Here is a 12,014-nt window from a genome sequence, read left to right on the forward strand (position 1 = left end):
TCGCATGGCAGTTTGAATTTTTCTTGCAGCAATAGCGCAGTTGTACTGAAAGGCCCTCTGGCTCATATAATCTAGAAGGGTATCAGCACACTGCAGTGCGGGATAATGTCTGACAAGGTCACTGTCTTCATCCCCACTTTCACATTCACTGTCCTCTTTGTTTTATTCTGAAGCAGCGGTCACAATTTCGGCATCACTCTTGTACTGGAAGTTGGATTCACACTTGTCAGTCTTCAGCCACTCATTCAAATTTTCATCATCGACATCTTCAGAAGCAAGTAAATACATTGCCAGATTCACCATTTGTGCAGTTGTTTTTTGCTCATCACTGAAACCTTACAAATCACTATCTTTTATATCTGGAAGAATTTTCCTCCATGATCGAACTAGGGTATGGGGTTTGGTGTTTGGTTTGCTACAATGTATGCTATCTAGATTCGTCAGCTGCTTCCAGAACGCCACCAAATCATCCTCATCAACTAGCTTTCTCAGTAGAACAGCCCAGTAGTGCCGTTATATTGATGAAGTTAAGCCTTGCTACATTGGCTGTATAATGGTGGTCATGTTAGGAGCTGAAAACTTAGTTATGATGAGACCATAATAAAATACGAGAATCCTTTTATTGGGATGTGAAGACGTGTTATCAAGCAATAAAACGGCCTTCTTTAGCAATCCTTTTTCTTCTAGAAATTATCAAACTTGTGGCTGAAAATGAGTGTGGAACCAGTTTTTGAAAAATTTCACTATCCATCCATGCTATTTTTTATTGTAATAATATACCAGGAGGCTCTTTGCTGCAATATCCTTGAATGCTCTCCCCCCCCCCCCCCCGCCCCCCCCCCCCCCCCCCCCCCCCACACACACACACACACACACACACACACACCCTACCCCTGCAATCACTAGTAGTTTCACTTTGTGGTTCCCAGAAGCATTAACAATGCACAAACCTGTAGTGTGTTCTTTACACAGCTTAATCCAAGAGCATGAACTTCTTTCGCAAATTTGGTCACAGGTGATGCTCCAAAAATGAACAGTAATACTGTACATTGACGGCCTGCCGTGGAGGAACATAATGCGTTAGGATAACACCATCATAGTCGTACACGAGAATCACCCTAACTTTCACCATACTGAGGCTCTGATGCACTTTCGACTTTCGCAGCAACCCCTAATGACACCATTCGTTGGATTGGCGTTTCAGTTTTGGCTTGTACAATGTGGCCCATGTCTCATCCAGTGTTACGATATGGCGTAAGAAAGCCTCTCCTTTGCACTCGTAGCACTCAAAGTGCATCTGAGCAGTGTTGTAACCCATCCATTTCTGTATTTCCCTCAAGTCATGCGGAACCCATCTTGATGCAATTTTTTGCATGCCCAGGTGTCCCTTCAGGATTCGAAGCACAGTCATTTGTGCTAACCCGGTTGCGTGGGCAAGCTCACGCATTGTATGGCGTCAATCACTGTCCACTAACGAGGCAACAGCATGCACTACTTCTTCAGAGACACTAGGATGACCTGCCCGATGCATGTCTGCCACAGTGTGCTGACCTTCGTTGAAGGCTTTTACCCAATGTGCCACTGTTCTGTACGGCAACGCCGTTTTCCTGCATGCCTCTTGAAGACCTCGATGACACTGTCGTTCTGTATGCCCTGTGGCACATTCAATCTTGATCCATCTCCGTTGTTCCTGCTTCGAAAACATAGTGACACCCTTATGTTAGACCACTTGCTCACAAGTGACTGTGTTTCTCTCGATTGTGCACACACCAGTGACGTGGGACGGGCAAGTCCATTTGCTCGCAGGTAAGGTAGGTATGTCAACAACGTGTGCTATCAGCGACAATAGTAGATTCCATTGCCACTATTTAAGTTCCAACCTACATACTTGGTAACTGTCAGAAATATTTACACAACCTGTTATGCACTAGACTATAGCCTACCTGTCTGATTTATGACATTACATTGTTGAGTCATTTATGAGTTCTCCGTTGTTCCTGCTTCGAAAACATAGTGACACCCTTATGTTAGACCACTTGCTCACAAGTGACTGTGTTTCTCTCGATTGTGCACACACCAGTGACGTGGGACGGGCAAGTCCATTTGCTCGCAGGTAAGGTAGGTATGTCAACAACGTGTGCTATCAGCGACAATAGTAGATTCCATTGCCACTATTTAAGTTCCAACCTACATACTTGGTAACTGTCAGAAATATTTACACAACCTGTTATGCACTAGACTATAACCTACCTGTCTGATTTATGACATTACATTGTTGAGTCATTTATGAGTAGTATACATTTTTTAACCATCTGATATACTACTTTGTAATGAAACAATGGAAAATCCAGTTTGGAATGTAACAATATTATGAAAAGGAAAGTTGTTACTCACCATATAGTGGAAATGCTTAGTCGCAGATAGACACAACAAAAAGCCTGCCACAAATCAAGTTTTCAGCCATCAAGGCCTTCGTCAACAATAGATGGCAGACACTCTGTGGTTTCAGGTGCCTGAGACTGCGGTTTTGTGTGTGTGTGTGTGTGTGTGTGTGTGTGTGTGTGTGTGTGTGTGTGTGTGTGTGTGTGTGTGTGTGTGTTTTGTCTATTGTTGATGAAAGCCTTAATGGCTGAAAGCTTTATTTGTGACAGTCTTTTTGTTGTGCCTTTCTACGATTCAGCATCTCCATTATATGGTGGGTAGCAACTTTTCTTTTCATAATATTGCTACTACTTTGTAAGTAATGTGTGTGATTTTTACGTTCGTAAGTAGAATCCTGAGGGGTTTTTTTCCATCTGTAAACTACTTAAGTTTTTTGTTGCTGTTTAGTTTTCCACTGATACTGGATATAAAAATTGAAATGGATAAGTATAACATTAAATGAAGTCTGGAGAGAAACAGAATGATCATGTAGCAATCTCTAGGAGAGAAATTAAGGTAATAATGAATGTTAAAGTACGAAGAGGTGCCCAGTTTGACTTGGATCATTACCTCTCCAAGATCAAAATTAATTTCATCCCTCTCAATAAGGCCGTGAAAACCGGAAATGAAATTCATAAATATGACGATGCAAAGCTCAAAATCAATCTAGGCTTATTAGATCAATACAACCAGCAACTGACATTTGAATCTCATAAATGGATGGATATCATCTCCAATATCCAACAAGCCACTAATACTGCAATCATGGAATCTAAAAAGAGAAAACATAGATGGTGGAATGAGGTTTGTGGTGAGGTGGTGGCCCAAAGAACAAATGCCTGGAAAAAGGGGAACTCAACCAGGAGAGTTGAAGATTTTGATTTATTTCATGAAGTTCGAAAATATGCCGCTAGAACTTTATGAAGGGCTAAGCGATTGTATGAGAAACAGCAGTTAGAACAGATTGATCAGGATTTCCGCAGAAACAATGCCAGAGTCTTCTATCAGACATTCAAGTCGAATTTGAAAGCATACCAAGCCCCTAGTCTTTGTTTTAGAGACGAAAATGGAAATCTCAGCCTGACCAACAAAGAAAACTGCACGATCATGTCTCATTATTTAGAAAATCTACTTAATTGTGTTGAACTGAAAGAAAGATTCCCTGTATGTCCCCCAATCCACAAATTACCCAACTCATTGCCACTGGTAAAGAGGAGATCAGAGAGATCAACAACAACATTAAGAATAATAAGGCAGCTAGAGAGGATTCAATAGTGGTGGAACTACTGAAGCTGGCAAATAATGAAACTATAGATGTACTAGTCCAACTTTTTGAGGAGATATGGACACTGGGATGATACCAACTGAATGGCAGTCAGCTTTAATCCATCATCTACACAGAAAAGGTGATAAAAAGAATGTCAGTAACTATAGGGGCATTTCATTGGTATCTGTTCCATATAAGATTCTCTCCAAAGCATTACAGAACAGAGTAGGTCATCTTGACCAACTGATTGGGGAAAATCAAGCTTGTTTCCGAAAGGGCTGTTCATGCCCAGAACAGATCTTTAACCTGAAGAACATCATCAGGTACAAAAAAAACAAACTGGAGGAAATAATTATGTGATCGTGTTTGTTGATTTTCAGAAGGTGTAGGACTCCATCAACCGAGAGACAGAGTTTGGGATGGATGATACATCAAGAAAGCTGATCAAACACTCTCACTAACACAGTGTCAAAAATAAAATTTATGGGTGAGGTTTCAAAACCCTTTACAATCAAAACGTGAGTAAAACAATGAGACGCACTATCCCCACTCTTTTTCAACTGCGTGTTGGAAAAGGTCATTTGAGAGTGGAGAAAGTTGTTAGCACAAGAAGATACAAATGAAGAGCAGCTCAGACTTGGTCCTAAGAACAAAGGGGTGTACATTGACTGCTTGGCTTTTGTGGATGACGTGGCTATTTTTGCTAACAACATATAGAGTCCGCAGTCAACAAGATCAATAGGCTGTCAGAAAGTGCTGAAAAATTTGGACTCCAGATCTCTATTCAAAAGACAAAACATATGACAAACATCTGTGATGGATCTGGATGGATGGTCACCAATCTGGCAAAAATCAGACGAGTTAAGAATTTCAGGTATCTCAGTGAAGTCATCTAGGAGAATGGGTTAGAAGAAGAAGCAGTTAATGTCAGGATGAGGCAGTTAGATCAGGCATACCAAATGACAAAGAATACCTGTAACAAAAAGTCTTTGACTAAAGGGGCCAAGTTCCAACATTATAATACAGCTGTAAAACCTGAGGGGTTATATGCATCTGAAACTTTGACCATACATAGACAGGTCAAACTGAGTGGCTGGAAAAGTGAGAATGTAGGATATTAAGGGAAATCCTAAGTAATAGATGGGTTGATGGACAGTGGCGAATGAGAGCAAATGAGGACTTGGACAACAAGACAGAACCTATCACAGCACCCATTAAAAAGAGACGATTATTATTTTACGGTCATCTCATGAGGATGGACAGTGATCAACTAACAAAAAGAATATGGAGTTTCATCCAATCCAAGAAAACAAGGCTGAGATGATTCAAAGAATGTGAAAAAGATATTAGGCTGATTGGTATCTCAGAGAGAGAAATTCCTGACAGGAACAAATTTAGAAGATTGGTGAACAACTACTAAGGTTTTAAAATGGGACCAATGTTCAAAAGACGTACAGGACCTTTGTTCGAAGAGCATAAACAGACACTTCTTGATGGGCTCAGAAGATACTGGTAAGAATTCAAAGCAGAAACAAGAACAAGATCCAGACACTAAAATGAAATTGGTTGTTACCACGCAGTCCATAGAGGCTCAACTCGATAAAGAAAGAAAGGAAAGACAAGAAAAGAAAAAAAATGAATGTATAAGTTGAGGGCTGTAAAAATGCTTTTCTTCATTTATTTAACAGCACTAGCAAGTTATCTATTAAAAGTGACAAATGATTAAATTGGTTCAGCAAATCAAACTTATGGTCTGATACTGTAAAGCAACATTTGGAACAAGATGTGATCAACAGTATTTTCAGAAACAGTTCCTGATATTCACATCACACGTCACTGTCATTTGCATAGTGGATTGTCTTGCATTCTGAGATACAGAGTAGGTAAATGTATTGATATAACTTGTGGGTGTCTATTGCCTTGTCATCTATTAGTGGATTTACTGCCATTCATCCATTATTAAAAGAAGAAGATATTAATTATTGTAACATGTGAACATCCTAAAAGTCACTCATTTTCACTGTAATTTTTCCCAGCTGCTGGTCCTTGCAACCTGTTCACTAGAGAAGTGTCATAAAGTTCTGTCTCATCTTTGTGACGGAATTATTACACAATTATTTGATACTTACGAAGTAGGTCATTAAAGTTCTGGATTCGTTTAAAACTTACAGCCTTTTGGTGGCTCAATGGTCACAGATTTTTTAGTGATTTCAGTTTATTATAATGGTTACAAGTACTTGGCATTACTAGTACCGGCATGACTCGTCATATACCATGTAAAAACCTCAAAGTATTTTAATGTAACATAACAATTGATTTAATTTGTAAAATTGGTAGCGAGCATGTTGTAGTATGGAACTGTTTCCACTAGAACATTTGTAATACAAGAGGTGGTGCAAAGAGTGTGCTTCATATCTTTATTGTCTGATTGATCATCTGTGCAGAATAGTTTACAGTAAGAAAAATGTTGTAAGTTGAATATGCAGTAACATTTGTTTTGTATATTTTAAAAAATTTGAAACTGTGTATTAATGCTTTTGATTTATCAATTTCTGCAGAAAATGCAAGAACAGATTACAAAACTTTCTCCCTCTTTGCAACGAGATGCAGTCTACACTAAGACAGTAAGTAAAAATCATACATTTGTGTACATGACAGTAATTTGATAGAAGTATGGGCTTGCTTACTATTGCACCACAGTAGCATTTCAAGTATACCACAATGAAACATTCATATAATAAGGGAAGTTCTGGCAAAATGTAAATACTTTAGGTGTAAAGGAGGCCACTCCTCAAATAGGCACACACAGAAGAGAAAGAAAACATGGTAGCTTTCAGAAGAAGTCCTTTGTCCTGCTACAGTACAAATACATGCACACTCCTATTTGGTGAGTTGCGTCCATTACTCCTAAAGTATTTACAATGAAACCTTTATTTTTCTGCCAAAGCCTGCAATTGTAGAAGTTAGTTGCTTGTTTTCAAAAACAACCTAATAAAAAATGAGTGTGCTCCATCGAGGTAGCACTCATTGAATATTGCAGTTACATTTATATTCAATCCCACTAAATTAATTTTGATTGTTTGATTCATACTTTTAAATAATTTTTAAGATGCTGCTAATTATAATTACTGTAGCAATATAAATAGTGGCTATTTTCTTTAATTCAGGTCAGTTGAAATGTCTTACATTCTTGTGAAACACTCTTACATCATTTTGATCATTTTAGTACAGTTAGGTGTTCAAGTAAATTCCTTGTAAAAAACTGAAAATTTTTGTACATTGCTTGCTTAAAGAATTTCTGCACACCTCTGCAATATACCTTCCTCTCAATAAAAACAGTATTCACTGTTTTTATTATGTCAGGCAGAAGTTCATCAGTGAGAAGCTGAAGTAAAAAAAAAAGAAAGCAATGGCAAGTCTATCGTATAACCAAGCTCATTCTAGTGTTACATTTACCAATTTAGTCATAGACTGCTCCAGAAGTGAAAAACATGTTAGATCTTTTACCATTGTACAAATTTGTTATTGTTGCATTAAGTACTTCCATGTCTATGATACAACATTGGTGTCCTAGAAGCCAGGTTGGTAGTTCCCATTAAAGTAAAACTGTGGTTACTCTTAAAAATAAAACATTGAAACTTTCTTATCTGATTTCCCAGCAGATGCAGTGTCAGTAGATAAATTATTCAGATGCATGAACAATCTTTGTTGCAATTATGTAATTGTTGTATTAATCCCAGTTATGCTTTTCAAGTGGTTGGTGCATCATCAGACTGGAACAATAAGGACCTAATTACAGCTCAGATATGCAACCCAGCAAACAATGGGTTTAAAATCACTGACTTAAAAACTTACTTGTTTGAACACTGAAAGTTTAAGTATTGGGCTCAGTTGTCATGTAAAATGATACCCTTGTCATAAACTGCAAGTTAATGTAGGTGAACTATAAAAAAAGCTAAAGGAATAAATAGCAATGAAGAAGAATGTGTCTTATAATTGAAACTCACCTTAGCAGAAGGAAGAGCTAGGACAGTGGTAGGTACATGTACAACCACCAGACTAAATGAGGTGGAACTGTGCTACTTGAGAGCCAGTGAGGTGTAAAAAATTGTCTTTCCATAATTAACTGCTCATTATGACTGTGTTCTGCAGGCCGTCTCATTAATTTGGCAATTTTTTAGTTCTTCCAAGAGAGAAAGCTTTTTGTCCTTTGGGGGCATATCTGAGGATTTATTAATTTGTCCAAAGGAGGCTGATTGTGCTTGTTTCTCCCAAGATGATAGGAGAAGGTTGTTACTTTTCATGGTACACTTCCTAGTTAAAGGGTGTTCTTGAAATCTTCAGGGCTCATCCGGTTTGACCAATATATGAAGAGGGTCACCGTAAGCACATGATTTTGTAGATGCCGGAGCAAGAATATAGGTCTTTCAGTGGTCATTCATTGTGATGAAAATTGTGTTAAATCTTATCGTTAATTGTGAAAGGTACCTTCACATGATGGCCTTTAACAAGTTTTGTGAGGGAGACAAGATGGACTCAGAAGTAATAGCACTGAGGTTGAGGGAGATATTGCTTTTACAGATTTTTTTAATTACATATTCTGTCAGACTAGTATGGTACCCATTGGTAAGAGCAGTGTATCTCAAGTTTGCAAGCTCTTCTTCAGAAGTTTCTGGATCTAAGGGGAGTTCCCAGACTGGAAAGTATTAGTTGAGTCGCTACAGGAAAATTTTTTCGTATCCTTCTCTTGTTTGGCTTACCTTGACATAAAAAATATATACACTAATGTTTCCGATCAAGAAACAATATATATCATTTTGACAGTCTGTCCAGATGTAGCAAATTAAATCCAGATGAAGCTGATGGGCGTATCTGTCTCCTCCACCTCATTACATCATGTATTTATTTTTCTTTTAGTAACATCCTGTCTAAACAGAGGCGACCATGCAATGGGCAACTAGCTCACAGGTCATTAAGCACACACATTTTTCAACACCCTTGAAAACCGCTATTTTACCCATGCTTCCACTCTTTGTAAGAAACTCCCATTTTAATGCAAACATGTGGACAATATTTTTGCTATAATGAATGCATCCATGGATGACATGCACCTCCTCTCATATAAATTTGGCTATCTTCATCCAAAAGTGGTTTCCACTCACCATCACATCAGTGAATGAATGCTGTATCAACTATTTTGACCTAACATTATCTTTATTCAATAATATATCAAGTTTTGTATTGATAGAAAGTCCACAACTAATGACATCGGCATCCACTTGACATCTTGCCACTCTTTCAGTTACAAAAGAAGCTTTTTTTTCTTCTGTGGTCGACAGTTTGTGGCCTCCCCTCAGATTCAGAAACTGTGGGAAAAAGAGATTTCAAACTTAAGACTTACTGCTAGAACCAATTGATGGTATGGTAGGCCAAATATACAATAAAAAATATGTGAAACAGATCCTCCCTCAACCCCAGAGCCAGTACTTCTAAGCCCATCTATGTCTCCTTACCTTTTCTAGGAAACCTCTCTCACAGGCTCACCAACCTTGTTATTTGTAATCACATAAAGGTAGCTTTCACAATTCACGATAAGCTCCAACATCATAATTATCACAATGAACAATCATCGAGAGATCCATATTCTTGCTCTGGGGTCTACAAAAATGTGTGCTTACAATGCCCCTTTTTGTACATTGATCAAACTTGACAAGTCCTCAATACTAAATTTCAAGTACTAGAAAGTAACAATATTGTGAAAAGGAAAGTTGCTACTCACCATATAGCAGAGATTCTGAGTCGCAGATAGGCACAACAAAAAGACTGTCACAAATATAGCTTTCGGCCAGTAAGGCATTAGACAAAATTAGACGACAAACACACACACACACACACACACACACACACACACACACACACACACACACGACTGCAGCCTCAGGCAGCTGAGGCCCCACTGTAAGCAGCAGCACTAGTGCATGACGGGAGTGGCAACTGGGTGTGAGTAAGGAGGAGGTTGGGACAGTTAAGGGGAAGGTTAGTAGGGTAGGGGTGGTGGACAGTGACATGCTGTTGTGAGAGTGCACAGGTGGGAAGGGGTAGGGCAGCTATGTGCAGTTGGGAGGTTAGATGGAGTGGGTGGTTGTGGGAGGATGTATAGGACAGGTCTTGAATCTAGGTCTATTACAGGGGTATGAGCCATGGGGTAAGGTGTTGAGAGCAGGGGTAGTGTAGGGATGGACGAGTATATTGTGTAGGTTCAGTGGATGGCAGAATATCACTGTAGGAGGTGTGGGAAAGACAGTGGGCAGGACATTGCTCATTTCCCTGCCCTGCCCTGCCCTGCCCAGCCCTGCCCTGCCCTGAAATGAGTAATGTCCTGCCCACTATCCTTCCCACCCCTCCCACAGTGGTATTCCACCGTCCACCTAATCTACGCAATATACTCGTCCATCCCTGCACAATCCCTGCTCCCAACCCCTTACCTCATGACTCATACCCCTGTAATAGACCTACATGCAAGACCTGTCCCATACATCCTCCCACCATCACCACCCACTCCACTCCAGTCACAAGCATCACCTATCCCATCAAATGCAGGGCTGCCTGTGAAACAAGTCATGTGATCTGCAAGCTAAGCTGCAAACACTGTACTGCATTCTATGTGGGCATGGCAACCAACAAGCTGACTGTCCGCATGAATGGTCACTGACAAACTGTGGCCTAGAAACAAGTGGACTACCCTGTTGATGAGCATGCCGCCAGACATGACATCCTTCATTTCAATGACTGCTTCACAGCCTGTGCCATGTGGATCCTTCCACCAACACCAACTTTTCTGAATTGCGCAGGTGGGAACTTCCATGCAATAAACCCTATGTTCCCGTAACCCTCCTGGTCTCAACCTTCGTTAGCTATTGTCCTCTCCCATCCAGCTCCTCCTCTGTTCCCATTTCAGTACTACACAGCCTTCATTCCTCCATCGCATCCAGTCTTTTTAATTCTCTCCTTTTCCACTATCTCCCCCCGCCCCCCCCCCCCCCCCCCCGCCTCCCCTCTCCCTACCTCTTCCCTGCCCTCCGTCTACCTCTCGACTGCACATAGCTACCGTACCCTCTTTCCACCTCGTCCCTGTGCGCCCCCCAACAGCACGTCACTGTCCACCACCACTACCCTACTATCCCTCCCCATCCCCACCCCAGCCTCCTCCTTATCCCCACCCAGTTGCCACTCCCATCATGCACTGGTACTGCTGCTTGCAGTGTTCACCTCAGTTGCCTGAGGCTGCAGTCGTGTGTGTGAGTTGCATTTGTGAGTGTGTGTATGTGTGTGTTTTTTATCTAATTTCGACGAAGGCCTTACTGGCCAAAAGCTATGTTCATGATAATATCTTTGTTGTGCCTATCTGCGACTCAGCATCTCCACTACATAGAGAGTAGCAACTTTTCTTTACACATTATTGTCACATTCCATCCTAGATTTTCCATTGTTTGATTTTTAACTAGAAAAGGTGCATCAAAAACAGCTCAGCCTGTTTGAGGAGAAGCAAGCGCAATCAGCTTCGTTTGGACAAGTTGCAGATCCTCTACTATGCCCCCCCCCCCCCACCAACCGAGTAGGGGAAGAAACTTTCACTTTTGGAAGAATTATATATTTCCAAGTTTGTGGGACAGTCTGCAGAAAAGTCTTAATGAGCATTTGATTACAAGAAATCAAACTTCTTACAATACTATGTTATCCATCTTCTTTCCAGAATAAAATATTTCTGACCCCCACCCCTCACCTCACACCCCCTCGTAACCTTTTCCTAATTAAAAACAATTACCCCTCCCCCTCTTCTTTCAGAATTTACGACACCTTCGTTTCCATTCTTGGCTTGATTTCAAAGAAATATTATCAACAGAAATTGAGAGATTTATACTAAATAACTTAACAAATGACAGAGCTGATCCCCCCATGGTACACAAAATGGACCAGACCACTGTTGCAGAAACAACAAAAAAGAATGCCAAATTTAAACGAATGCAAAATCTGCAAGATTGGCCATCTTGTACAGAAGCTTGAAACTTGGTGCGGACTTCAATCTGATATGCTTTTAATGGTTTCTGCAATGAAACATTGTCTCGAAACCTGGCAGAAAATCCTAAAAAATCATATGTAAAGTATGCTGGCAGCAAGGCACAATCAATGTCTTCTCGGCGCGATAGCAATGGAAATACTATCGACGGAAGTGCTGCCAAACCAGAACTACTAAAGACACACTTTTGAAATTCCTTCACCAAAGAAGACGAAGTAAATGCTCGAGAATTTGAATTGAGAACAGATG

The 12,014-nt window shown here is 40.2% G+C and overlaps 1 protein-coding gene across 1 annotated transcript in view; it reads left to right on the top strand.

Moving 5' to 3' along the window:
* Positions 1 to 12,014, top strand: part of LOC124615651 (ubiquitin carboxyl-terminal hydrolase 14) — a 128,582-nt gene that overhangs the window by 89,892 nt on the left and 26,676 nt on the right. Inside the window, exon 7 of the mRNA XM_047143664.1 lies at positions 6,247 to 6,312. Within this exon, the coding sequence (XP_046999620.1) occupies positions 6,247 to 6,312 (66 nt within the window). The remainder of the gene's footprint in view (positions 1 to 6,246; positions 6,313 to 12,014) is intronic.

The sequence above is a fragment of the Schistocerca americana genome, chromosome 5 (assembly GCF_021461395.2).
Source record: "Schistocerca americana isolate TAMUIC-IGC-003095 chromosome 5, iqSchAmer2.1, whole genome shotgun sequence".
In the NCBI taxonomy this organism is placed as follows: Eukaryota; Metazoa; Arthropoda; class Insecta; order Orthoptera; family Acrididae; genus Schistocerca; species Schistocerca americana.